At 36.0% G+C, this 14,176-nt stretch overlaps 1 protein-coding gene across 1 annotated transcript in view; it reads left to right on the top strand.

The window, feature by feature from the left end:
- The window catches only part of LOC125919458 (ankyrin repeat and sterile alpha motif domain-containing protein 1B-like), a 123,022-nt gene that overhangs the window by 79,937 nt on the left and 28,909 nt on the right, over window positions 1-14,176 (top strand). Inside the window, exon 3 of the mRNA XM_049626141.1 lies at window positions 13,187-13,352. Coding sequence (XP_049482098.1) covers window positions 13,217-13,352 — 136 coding nt within the window. The 5' untranslated portion in view covers window positions 13,187-13,216. The remainder of the gene's footprint in view (window positions 1-13,186; window positions 13,353-14,176) is intronic.

Raw genomic sequence — 14,176 nt, 5'->3', positions numbered from 1 at the left:
CTTTTCTCCCCTCAGAAAGTCTCCCTTAAAATTTCTTGCAGGGCTGGTTTAGTGGTCACAAACTCCTTTAATTTTTGTTTGGGAAACTTATTATCTGTCCTTCTATTTTGAATGACAGCCTTGCTGGATAAAGAATTCTTGGCTGCATATTTTTCTGATTCAGCACACTGAATATATCCCACCACTCCCTTCTGGTCTGCCACATTTCTGTGGATAGGTCTGCTGCAGACCTGATCTGTCTTCTCTTGTATATTAGAGACTTTTTTCCCCCTTGCTGCTTTCATGATTCTCTCCTTGCCTGAGTATTTTGTGAATTTGACTATGATATGCCTTGTTGATGGTTGGGTTTTGTTGAATCTAAATGGGGTCCTCTGTGCTTCCTGGATTTTGATGTCTGTGTCTTTCCCCAGGTTAGTTAAGTTTTCCGCTATGATTTGTTCACATAACCCTATTTCTCTCTCTTCCTCTTCTGGGACCCCTATGATTCTAATGTTCCTTTTTAATGAGTCACTGATTCTTAATTCTTAAATTGTGCTCTTTTGCCTTAATCTCCCTCTTTTTTTCTGCTTCGCTATTCTCTTTAAGTTTGTCCTCTATATCGCTGATTCTCTGTTGTGCCTCGTCCATCCTTGCTGCCACTGCATCCATCCGTGATTGCAGGTCAGTTATAGCATTTTTAATTTCATTCTAGCTATTTTTTACTTCTTTTATCTCTGCAGGAAGGGATTCTAATCTATTTTTGACTGCAGCTAATATTCTTATTATCGTGATTCTAAATTCTGGTCCAGACCTCTTGCTTGTATCTGTGTTGGTTAAATCCCTGGCTGTCGTTTCTTCGTGCTCTTTCTTTTGGGGTGAATTCCTTTGTTTTGTCATTTTGAAGGAAGAAAAGGAATTAAGGAGGTAGAAAAATTGAAAATAAATAAAATTAAAATTTAAAAAAATATTAAAATTAAAATCACACACACACAAATTGAATAAATGATGCTAGATCTTAGGTTTGTTTTGGTTTGGGTGTTGAAAGTGGTTTGACAGATTAGAGAAAAAAAAGGGCGGGGGGAGAAAAGGAAATCGTTTGAGAATTTGAAAAAATGAATACACTGAAGTAGACTAAAATGAGATGATGGGGGTAAAATAGAATTTGAAAATATATACACAAAAGTAAAGAATATAGTAGAAAAAGATTAAAGAAAAATATTTTTAATAAAATTAAAAATAAATATGAATTTTTTAGTTTTCTGTATTTAAGAAAAAAGAAAAGGAATGAAAAAGAGAAGAAGGATAAAAAAAAAGAAATGTGAAAATTTGAAAAAGTGAATACATTGTAGTAGACTAAAATAAAATGATGGAAGTAAAATAGAATTTGAAAAAATTTACATAAAAGCAAAAATACAGTAATGATAATTAAATAAGAATATTTTTTTGGGCGCCTGGGTGGCTCAGTCGGTTAAGCGTCCGACTTCAGCTCAGGTCACGATCTCGCGGTCCGCGAGTTCGAGCCCCGTGTCGGGCTCTGGGCTGATGGCTTAGAGCCTGGAACTTGCTTCCGATTCTGTGTCTCCCTCTCTCTCTGCCCCTCCCCCGTTCATGCTGTGTCTCTCTCTGTCTCCAAAATAAATAAACGTTAAAAAAAAATTTAAAAAAAAAAAGAATATTTTTTAATAGAAATTGAAAATAAAAATGAAGTCTTTCTCTTTCTGAATTCAAGAGAAAGAAAAGAAATGAAAAAGAGAAAAAAGAAAAAGAAAGGAAATTGTTTGAAAATTTGAAAAGGTGAATACACTGAAGTAGACTAAAATAAAATGATGGAAGTAAAGTAGAATTTGAAAAAATTTACACAAAAGTAAAAAATATAGTAATAAAAATTAAAGAAAGTTATTTTTAATAATAATTGAAAATAAAAATGAATTTTTTTTCTATATTCAAGAAAAAGAAAAGAATTGTAAAAGAGAAAAAGAGAAAAAAAAAGAAAGAAAATTGAATAGATGAACCTGCTAACAGATTGCAGTAGGACTGAAATTGCTTCGTTTTCCCCTAGAAGTCAGTCTATGTACCTCTTTATAGTCCATAAATTAAGTCAGCGGTGAGACTTGTGTTCTTGAAGAGTGAAGTTGGTCCAGTTGGGTGGGGTAACAGCTCTGCTCTCCACTAGATGGTGTTGCTAGCCTACTGGGGTGGATTGTTATGGAGCTCATAGGTGTGTATGCACATGTGCGGGAGTGGTGAAAATGGCGCCACCCAGCTACCCAGTCTGTTCTCCCTGATCAGCAATCACACACCCGTCCTCTGTCTTCAGCTCTCACCCACTCCCCGCTTTTTCACTCTCCGTGACCAGGCCCCAGGTAGTACCTCTCTCCCAAGTTTTGTCTCAGATGCGGCTGTTTTCCCCAGCCCCTCATGTCCGAAGGACTGTGGCTTTGACCTGCTCCACCCCTCTGTGGGAGGGTATCACTGAGCAATGGCCGAATGAACAATGGCCGAATATTGGCTGCACCCAGGAATGCCCAATGGACCCTGTTGTCGCCGGTGCCCCGAGACTGCGACCAGGTGCCAATCTGTCCCAGAAAATGTTTGTAAGACAGTGTAGCAGCAGCGTTGCAGGGATTATGGAAAATCACAACACACATCGGCTCCAGGCTTCACCCTTAACAACCTTGCCCCAGCACCAGCGAATGTGGCCGCCTTCTGGGGTAGGCTGGGACTGGGTGGCTTCAACAGTCTCTGCCAGGTGTCCTTCCAGCAGTGGAACCGCTTTTCCCCATGTGACCTGAGAACCTCCCGGACCCCACTCTGTTCCTGGGGATTCCCCTTTCCCACCAGAGCACTGCCAGTTATTGAGCTGCAGAGTTGCAGCCTTTGTGCTCCCCTTGTGTACAGTCTTAATGGAATTTAAACCCTCTCCTTTCTTCTTTCTCCCTTTTTAGTTTAGTCCCTGTGGCTGTTTCCAATTTTCCATTTTCTCTCCAGCTGCTTTTGGGGAGGGGTGCTTTTCCCGTATCCCCCCCCCACCCCGGTCTCTGTCCTCTCTCCACTCGCAAAAGCACCTCCCTTCCTGCGCCTTCTCGCTCCCCAAGTTCACCTCTCTGCATCATGTACCTGCTCAATTCTGCGGTTCAGGTTGTGCAGATTGTTGTGTTAATCCTCCAATCAGTTTTCTAGGTGTGTAGGATGGTTTAGTGTTGGTCTGGCTGTATTTCAAGGACGTGAGACACACACAAAACTTCCATACTGTTCTGCCACCTTGGCTCCTCTCCTCAGCACCTTCAACTTTGAAGTGACTGATCAAGAGAGTCTTAACTAAGAATAGATATACATGGACATTAACTGATAACACTTTCCAAAGGGGAACATTATCCTGACATCCTGACAACCATTTACAACTCAAATGATTGCTTTTGATTACAACTTTTTTCATTCATGAGAGAGGCTTCATAGGAGGCAGGGTTCCCTCTACATACCCCCCTACACACACACACACACACACACACACACACACACACACACTTCATTATTTGATAGATAAAAAGTAGCAAATGTACATAATTTTTTAGAAGGTATAAGTGATAGTTATGCAATTCATATAAATAGTGCCTTATAACATCGTGCTTTAGGAATAATAATGGCAGTTTATCAATCCCATCTGTTTCCAGGCAAAGGAAGAAAAATTTCAACATGGCAAAAGTCCAAAAGCTGATGCAATCTAAAGATTTGCTTTCTAAAGGTCTCCTGTAACAATTGACAAATTAGCTGGAAAGAGGTTTTAAACCAATACAAACTTCAACTAACAGTACCCATTTTTCCAAACCCTCATTAACACTGTGTATTATCTATAGCAATTTGATCAAGAATGGTATACCCTGTGTTACTTTAATTTATATATATTTAATTATAAATTAGATCAAGCTCTTTTCATATAAGAAATTTCTAGCTGTTTCTCAACTACTCTTATCCTTTGTCCACTTTTCCCTAGGTTGATGATCTCTTTCATCTCGATTTGTAACTCTCTTTATATAATAAAGATATTAGCTCTTTGTCATATGTGTCAAAGAATTTTCCAAATCTATCATTTGTATCTTAATTGTTTTATATTTTAGTGGCTTAATAGAAAGTTATTTGCATGTACTCAGATTCATCAATGTTGTTCTCTACAGCTCTGGTTGTATGTCTGGTTATAGCTCCTGTTCAAAGTTCATTCCTATTTTAAGCTTATTATTATAAGGGTATTTACTTATTATTTAAATACTTATCTGGAGTTTATTTTGTTATAAGGAATGAAATATTAATCCAGCTTTATTATTTCTTTTCTAATGACTTGTCAGTTATCTCACTGGCAATTATTAAATAATCCATTTTTTTCTTGCTGATTTGAAATAACACCTTTGTAACATAATAAAATAGATTTTCACAAGTATTGGAGCTTTGTTTTTTAAAATTCTCTCCTTTCTTGCCTTTCAATTATTGTACCAGAACCATTTATAATTTATTTAAGTATCTGCTAAAGGCTTATCTCCACCCCCTCCATTACTTTTCTCTTTTCAAATTGATACCTGGCTATTGTCACACATTTATTTTTCCAGATTTACTGTAGGATTACTTGTCAAGATCCAAGATGCAGTAGGAGGAAAACTCTATTGCAATATTACTGCATCACATGTAAGATGAAGTGAAAGTGAAAGAATCACTTGTTAAAATATTGAATCATATCATAATATAACAAGGAGTATTTTTCCATTGGATTTTAGTTTTAATGTATCTCTCTCGATCCTTAATAGTTTCTGTTGCCTCCTTTGAGATGCCTTCTGCTAGGTTATTCTATCAGTTTTCCATTGCTGCAGTAACAAATTACAATAAACTTAGCGGCTTAAAAAAGCACACAAATTTATTATTTTACATTTCTGGTAGTCCAAGATGGTGCCCACTGGGCTAAATTCAAGGTGTTGGTAAGACTGCATTTCTTTCTAGAGACTCTAAGGGAGAATGTATTTTCTGGCTTTTTCTAGTTTCTGTAAGTTCGCCCATTCCTTGATTCATGTCTGCCTTCCACCTTCAAAGCCAGTAATGGCTAGGCAAGTCTAACACATTGCATCACTCTGACACTGACTCTTTTCTCTTTACAATGACTATAATAATGCAGGATGATCTCTCCATCTCAAGTTTCTTAACTTAATCACATCTGCAAAGTCCCTTTTGCCATGTAACATAATATATTCACAGGTTTCAGGGATTAGGATGTGACTATCTTTGAGGGGCCATTATAGTGCCTACCACAATTATCAATGCTCCTTTTCCTAGGGCTGTCCTGCTGTCACTCATTCTTCCCTCCTACCCAAAGATTCTCATTATTATTTTCTTCTTATTCCATATTTATATTGTAGTCTTCCATATTTGAATGTCATTGTAAGTCTCTAAGGGATAATTTTCTTGATAATTGTGAGACATGTCAGAACAGTTAAGACCACTTCCAAAAGCTTTTGCCTACTTTGAGTCATTTGGGATTGTGAGTCATCTCTAACTTTGAAAGAGCCATAAACCCGCACTCCCTTGTGTTAGTATTACTGCTCTCATTATTAGAAAAAGGATTCAGAAAGCAGTAAAAGTATGCAGGTAGCTTATCATAATACTAAGCCAACACTTCTATTCTCATCGTCTTATTTACCTAATATCTTAAAACTCATCTAAGTCAAATCACCACTTTCTATTCTCAAGAGACGTCTTGTGTTGATCAGTGTAGGCTTGAAGACTTCCTGTAGCAGAACTCAGCAGCCAGTTTCATACTGGGAAGCATTAATTGTTAGAAAGCCCATCCTGAGCTGAAATCTGTCTCCTTGTTACCATCTGTCCATCTATAGTCTTTCTACCCTCTCAGTGATAGAGAACAATTCTAATCACTCTTCTTTTCAAATACTTGTGATAAATGTTTTCCTGTACCTTTTCATCTTCAATCTTTTTTTCATATGACATGGGTTTGATACTCAAAGTTTTCTTACCCACGTCTAGAGAAAACAGTCCATTTGGTCTTTGCATGTTTTCTAACGTAGGCCCCAGTACCAAATTGAGGGCACCAGGTGTGGTCACACTGAAGTGTTGGTTAAGCTGCTTCCATTTCCTCCATGTGGTTAAGAATAGAATCACATTCACAGAGATGCTGTGCCAAAGTAATCTAGAAAAGCACCTAAGGTAACCTTATTTCTTTCCTCTTTTCTTTCTTTCTTTTTTCTTTTCTTTTCTTTTCTTTCCTTTTTTTTTTCTTTTCTTTTCCTTCCTTTCCTTTCCCTTCCTTTCCCTTCTCTTTTTTCTTTTCTCTTTTCTTTTCTTTTCCTTTTCTTTTCCTTTAGAGAGAGAGAGAGAGAGAGAGAGAGAGAGAGATCAGGGGAGAGGGAGAGAAGGAGAGAGAGAGACAGAGATGGAGAGGGAGAATCTCTCCACGCTCAGTGCAGAGCCTGATGCTGGGCTCAATTCCATGATGCTAGGATCATGACCTGAGCCAAAAATCAAGAAATTAAGAGTCAGACGCTCAACTGAATGAGCCACCCAGGCACTCTGGGTAGCCTTATTTCTGATAAAAAATCACATGATTGGTGCATTTGAGAAACAATTGTGCCTATATCTGGGTCCCAAGTTGTTGCTAAGGTTCTTCATAAGTCATAAAGTCAAGTATCCCTTAATCCTTTTAATGAATAAAATCTGCACCACCTAATAAGGATGGTCAACATGATGCAGTTAGCCTGTCTTTTATGAAATTACTAAACAGGTTAATTCCCAATTCTAATTAGCACAGATGAAGGAAGGGCTGTCACAATTGCTACTCTAAATATCAAACTTGTATTAAATCAGTCAATGTCACATTATCTCTTGAGTATATTATATTGTCATTCATACTGTCAGCTGTACCTCCTAATTACTTTTTTCATGGTATTGCTTATCTATACACCCTCAAGCTAAATTTTTATAACTAATATATGTGCTAAACCAAAAGACTTTATATTTAATCACTAATAAATTTGACTTGTTAGATTTAGCTTACCACTGGAATTTTAAAACTTTTGGGAGCACAGTGTGAGCAACACATGAAAGCATATTATTTAGGCATTTTATTACTCCTGTTTATTTTGGGGGGGATCATATGTTCTATTAATTTAGTCAATGCTTATAGTATGCATCTTTTTGAAGAAGTATTGTTGGGTCCACACATTGCACAATCAACTATAGCAGGTACACTGAAGCTGACTAAGTAGACTAAACATGGAAGCCAGACATTCCCTCGGGAGCTGTCAAGTCAGACACTCAGGGCTTTAGGGGCCTGTTCGGGATTCAGGGACAGAGCATTTTTAGTCCCTCAAGAGACAGCTGGCAAACACCAAGATAGAGAACACAATCCTAGGTATGCTACTCTTATTTAAAAAAAACAAAAACAAAAACAAGAAACAAGCACAGAAACAAGTCTGGGATCCTGCAACCAGGCATTAGAATATAATTAGAGGCTAAATATCAAGAAAAAAAACAAAAACTGCTAACCAAATTGGAGCCCAATTATGCTAAATTAACTACAATGGAGCCTTGAAGGTGAGTCACAAATTGTAGAGCCAATTTTTTTAATTCATCTAGTCCATCACCAGGATTTATCATCAAAAGTATGTTGATAATTAGCTTGTATATCAAAGTCCAGGCTTCCCACTGTAAGGAAAAAGGCTTGCAAAGGTTAGGAAGTTGGCAAGGCTATATACTACCTAATAACATATGGAGGTTTTTTCTTTCCCTTAGTTCTGACAATAAAGATCTTGTCATAGTCCTTTTTTAAATCTGTGATACAATAATATGAACACTAAAATAGCTGTCACAAGACCTTAACTGGAGCCCTGAAACTTCCATTAACCAGATGCTGAATATTGAAGAAGTCACTGAGGAATTCCAAGCCTTATTTTTTGGGTGGAGATACTAATAACATTGGTAGGCTGGTTGTGAGGGCTAATAAGAATCATCTGGGCAAATGAAGTACTATTCACTTTGCAGACTATAAAACAAGTGTAAATTGCTATTCTTACAGTGATTTGCATCTATGATAGTTTCTGAATGACATTGTTTCAGATTTCATTAATTCAACATATATTTATTAAGTGCATACTACATGAAAATCATGGTCATAGTCCTTGCCTCTATGGTTTTTTAATTCCAGTGGAGGATGTGGGCCTTAAAATACTAACTAAAATATTAATTATCTTATATATTCATTTTTAGTATGTATTGACAGAGTCCTAACATGAATATGGTACTTTGCTAGGTGATAGACAAGCATGTCTTTAGAAATTAACCTCACTTATCTTATAGATTAATGGGATTATGTTTAACCTCTGGTTTATTCTCCCAGATCTAGTTATTTCATTTAGCATGCTATCTGGATCATTAATGCATCTAATGAAGTCATTTAGTATAGAAACTCTGAGATATCATGAAAAGCCATGTTAAATATTTAAAAAGAATCAACATGTATTATGACTAGAGCATTTTATGTTCTCTCTAAAAGTTATGATGAAAGTAAATGAGTTGATTTTGACATAATTTACTAGCATAACCTTATGCTAGTGTTTGAAAGTGAATTAATTGGAAGAGGAACAGAGAAGGCAAGGAGACTAGTTAAGAAGTTGTTATAGCAGTTCAAGTGAGATACAGTGGTGACCTGGACCTAGGGTGGTAGCAGGAATGGAGAGAAATGAAAGTGTTTGAGGTATTATTCAATGATGAAGTAAGGGACTTGGGGATTGACTGGGTATAGCATTGAGGAAGAATGAGGATGGAAGAACAGCCCCCAAATTGTTAGAGTGGCTGGTGTATGGCAGTACAATTTACTGACAGGAAACAAAGGAGAGGGAATGATTTGAGGAGAAGTTGACAAAATGTTTAAAGATTGTTCTTTAAAAATAAACATGAGGATAATTGTGAATGTTTTGACAGAGATGAACATGAGGGGAGACTTATCCTACCAGATAGTAAGATTAATTTTAAGGTTTCAGTAATCAAAACAATGTGATTTTGGTACTAGAATAGATTGACATATGGAACCAATTAGAAAGTCCAGAAACAGATTCAATTAAATGTAAGCATATGGTATATACCTATTGTTACAGGAATTCTATTTCAAAAGAAATAGTTGAATATTTAAACACAGGTATATGCATAAGAATGTTCCCTTAAAATCAAAACATCGAAATTTCAGTATGATAAGATTCACTAAAAAAATCATGACCATGTGTATACTGAGACTTAACCTTAAATTTATCATGTAGACACATATTTGTCATTGAAACTTGTTCAGAATGCATTATTAGAAGTAAATACATATCAGAATACAAAGCATTACGTATAATACATATACATATTTATAGATAATATCTTGATATAAGGATATCTTGATATCAATCTCTAGCACTTAGCATAGTCCTAAGTATATATGATAGATTCCCAGTTAATATCTGTTAACCAATAATGCCTGGTATATGAAATTAAGGTCTTGTGAAAAATCCCTTGAACCTTCATCCCACTTTGGGTGGGAAAATGCAGTGTCCTCCTCAAGATTTCTGTAGAACCTACAGGATATCCTGTCTTGGTTCTCCTGATCACCTCTTGCTGTAAACTCCTGTATGTGTAGAACTCTTGATCATTAATTTTTCTCACCTTGTGTCTGTTCTTGACTCTCTGCCCAATGACTACATACCTTGGTTAGTTGTACAAAAAGACTCATTCAGAATGTTAATAGCAAATTGTGCTTAATAATAAAACACCTAGGAAATGTTTAAAAGTCCACTGTCAGGAGAATCTGTAAAGTATTATTGTATACCTATACAGTGAATTCCGTTACCACTTTGAAAATAAATGAAACTCAGAAACTTTATATTGATTGAAAAAGTCATAGAAAAGCAAGAATATTTTATACTATTCTTATGAAAGTCAAAAGCATGTAGTACAAAACAATTTATTCTTTATCAATGCTGCTTACATACATAGTTAAATTTCAGCAACAACTCAAGGAACACAAAGTTCAGAACAAATATTAGCCATGGTTGGGGAGGGAGGAGGAGAAATTGGAAAGGGGAGCACAGGTAGGAAGCGTGGGTTTCATGGTAATGTTCTAAACTGAGTAGTGGACACACATAGATTCATCTCATTATTTTATTATATCACATATCCACCCCTCTGTTGAGGGATACTAGTCAGATATTTTGTTGAGTGTGCCTTCTTTAATGAAAAATAATGGCACTTTCTTAGTAAGCAGAAGAGGGTGTATTTCATTGTTGTTTAAAATATTTTTTTCTTTCCTTTGCACACACTCACATGTCCACACACACATTTACAGAGGGAAGCAGTCTGGGAGGATATACAGCAAAATGTTACTATTAGTTTCCTGAGCATGCTGTGTTTTCATGTGATTTTTTTCTTTCTTTATATTTTCTAATATTTCTCTAATAAATAATATACTTCATTTTTAAGGAGAAAGCAAAGTAACGCATTCTGTGTGGTTAAATTACAGAGCATTTTTCAAGGCCATTAAATATTCATATTTCTTTATAAACAGAGTAAAATTTCAATCTAACTAAATCCATGAAGAATGGGTTGTTCTGATTAATTTGATTTTAAGATGAACTAGGGTTTAAGCTAGGGACTTTTTTCATGACTCTTTGTAATCTTATTATCATAAACTCAGTTTTTGCTTTTGACATGTAAAACAGTAAGCAATACCAGTAACGGATAATAATAACCAAACCGAAGAGCAAAGTAATTTATACCTGAACAAGGCATAATCATTTCCCTAATTGATAGTTAGAATTTTTTAAAAAGGACATTAGAGAGTGCTCATTTGATCAGTAAATATTTATTGCCCCTATGTGGCAGGACTTGTATTAGAATCTGGGGATAGAGTGGTGAACAAAACAAATTCCAGCCTTCATGGAGTTTACAGTCATCTGATATATTCACTTTACAATGTGTTTTATAGATAATTTTATCAATACATAGTTCTACTTAAAGATTTCCAGTAATTAGGAGTTTCTTTTGTTGCTTTCTAGTGTATTTTCAGCTATTGTTACATTAGTGCATTTTTGTTTAAAAGAAAAAAAAGAGAGGTTAGAGAGGGAGAGAGCCAAAGCATAAGAGACTCTTAAAAAACTGAGAACAAACTGAGGGTTGATGGGGGTTGGGAGGGAGGGGATGGTGGGTGATGGGTATTGAGGAGGGCACCTTTTGGTGCACTGGGTGTTGTATGGAAACCAACTTGACAATAAATTTCATATTAAAAATAATAATAAAAAATAAAAGATAAGCAATATTATTAATTCATAGAGCTTTTTTTTGTTTTGACTCGGATTTGCCCTTTTTGACTTATAAATGTTGGTCTTTGTTCTGCCTTTAAGAACTCTGGAATAATCTACCATAGCAACTTCTCCCCATCCCTTGCTTTGTGGGATAGCTCTTTAGGGATAGCCTTTCAAATGTGTTGAGAAAACTATGATGCTGCTGTAAGGCTTCTCCAGGATAGAACATGGCAGTTCCTTTCATCATTTCATCTGTGACATGATTTTCAAATCATATACCATCTTGATTGCTTTCCCCTGGATACTTTCTACTTTGTCACCCTTTGTTGTTAAAAATAAATTACTCCCAATTTCCTGCTTTCAATAGAGTAGAGTGAACATAATTGATTCTTTGATGTCTGAGGGTCTGGTATGGTCTGAAAGCAATTACACTGACCTTGAATACTTATTCTACAGTACTGTAAATACCATTATAGAAAAAAATAGGAACTTATACTAAATCCTTACTGACCTTGGGTCATATCTTGGGAGATTTTTTTGAAAATGAGTTTATTTTTTTTCTTGTCTTTTTCTTTTGATAGTGAACTATGCTTTGTAAAAATAACAAACATCAAAAACAAAACATAATTAATAGTGAAATTCACTATGCAGGTATCTGTTTTTCTTCTCTGGTATACTGTGAACTTTCTGAGGGCAAGGATTGTACCTTATTAGTTTTTAAAAATCTCGGGGCGCCTGGGTGGCGCAGTCGGTTAAGCGTCCGACTTCAGCCAGGTCGCGATCTCGCGGTCCGTGAGTTCGAGCCCCGCGTCAGGCTCTGGGCTGATGGCTCGGAGCCTGGAGCCTGTTTCCGATTCTGTGTCTCCCTCTCTCTCTGCCCCTCCCCCGTTCATGCTCTGTCTCTCTCTGTCCCAAAAATAAATAAAAAACGTTGAAAAAAAAATTAAAAATCTCTAGCACTTAGCATAGTCCTAAGTAGATGTGATAGATGCCAAATAATATCTGTTGACCAATTAATGCCTTGTATATGAAATTAAGATCTTGTGAAATGAAATGAATTCCTATTTTTAGAATGCTTAAAAGAATCAGTAGTATAGAATTGGACCTTCATTTTATCCTAACCTGAAATGACAAAAAAATAAAATAAAATAAAATAAAACCCCTATTAGCAATGGCTCAAACAACAAGGACTTTTTTACTTAAGAAGTCTGTAGTAACTAACCAGTCCTGGGCTCTTTCAGTCCTGGGGCTCTTTCAGTAGCTCAGTGATAACATCAAGGTCCTAGGCTTGTTTTATCCTTCTCTTGCCATTCTTAGCCTATTACCTTTTTGATCTTAAGGTTATTACCTTATGGTCACAACATGCCTGTCCTGTGTGCAGACATCAAAACTGCATCCAGAGAGAGGAAACTGAGGGTGGCTAAGGCTCTGAAAGAGCCCCATTACATGTTTCTTTCTCTGGGGAAAAATATTTTTCCAGAAGTCTCCCTTTTATCTAACTGGCCAAAATTGAGTCACATGGCTGGCTATCCCTAGGAAGCTGGCAAGGGAGTAGAGTCTTGGGAATAACTGTTGATTAAACGACAGTTTATGCCACAACTAGAAAATAGCCATATACTACAAAAAGAGATCATGACAAAGGATCACGAACTTTAGTATGTCAGTGATAAATTCAGGGGAACCGAACTGTCAGGACTCTTCGAAAAAGATCACTGATAATATTGGGGTTACATGATGATATAACTTATTCAAACAGATGAATCAGCATCTCTTAATCAGTTTTGGAAGAACTGATGAATCTGATTATCTTTTCTAGTTTTTATAAATCAAACAAGCTGTGTCTTTATCACAAAGCTATTTTTATTTTTTCTCCTTCCTTTCAGGAGTCCTATCCAAAGAAGAGGAATTACACTATGGAAATTGTACCATCTGCTTCTCTCGATACATTTCCTTCAGAAAATGAGAACTTTCTATGTGATCTAACGGACATAGCAGTTACAAAGAAACCTTGCTCCTTAGAAATTGCAAGGGCCCCTTCTCCAAGAACTGGTAATATTTCCTTTTCTAATATTAATTTTTTGTAGAACGGGTAATATTTCTTACATTGGACCAATTCAGTTTGCATGCTTGTGTGTGTGAAGAGGCATCATTAATATTTTGATTTTCCACAATATTTTAAACATGAAAGTGCCCCAGTATAGTCACACTAATCATTTTTTTGCATTTTGAAGTGAGTCCCAGTAAGTCAGTTTTTGATACAATTTCTCTTAACTTCCTGACAAGAGTGGTACTGCCTTGGTGAAGGCACTTTGAAACCTTGCAAAAGTGAAAAACCTTTTAGGTCAGATGCAAAACTTGGGGTTCTTTAAGAAAAAAAAAACCTTGAGGTCCTTTAGAACTTCATAGCAGATTTGGTAGCAAGTCTTTTAATATACTTTTCTGCATCCTGTTTTCTGTTTATTGAAATGTACTCAGGTACTTTGTATATTTTATATCTTTCATGCTATTTTCAGATCCATTATTTTATTTATTTTCATTATCAATTAGTGTACAAGTTAAGTAAATATTATGCCCATTTTACTGATAAGGAAATTGGAGCTAAGTGTCTTATTTAAGATCAATACATAAGGGGGCCTTTCTTGAACATGAGTATTTGACTATCATTATACCTCTGTTACTTCACCACCGCCTCTAAGAAAGAATGCAAGATAGTAACATGAACTCTATGATGGAGGAATGTTTCAAGTGGGTGGTCATTATATTCAATGCTGCAAAGAAGTTGTAAGAGAAACTTAATAGAGGGATTTTTGGTTTGACAATCCAATTGCTGCTTAATTTTGCAAAGTAAGTTTTATAAGTGATGAAATAAAATT

The sequence above is a fragment of the Panthera uncia genome, chromosome B4 (assembly GCF_023721935.1).
Source record: "Panthera uncia isolate 11264 chromosome B4, Puncia_PCG_1.0, whole genome shotgun sequence".
Taxonomy (NCBI): Eukaryota; Metazoa; Chordata; class Mammalia; order Carnivora; family Felidae; genus Panthera; species Panthera uncia.
This window is presented reverse-complemented; position numbering and strand designations above follow the sequence as displayed.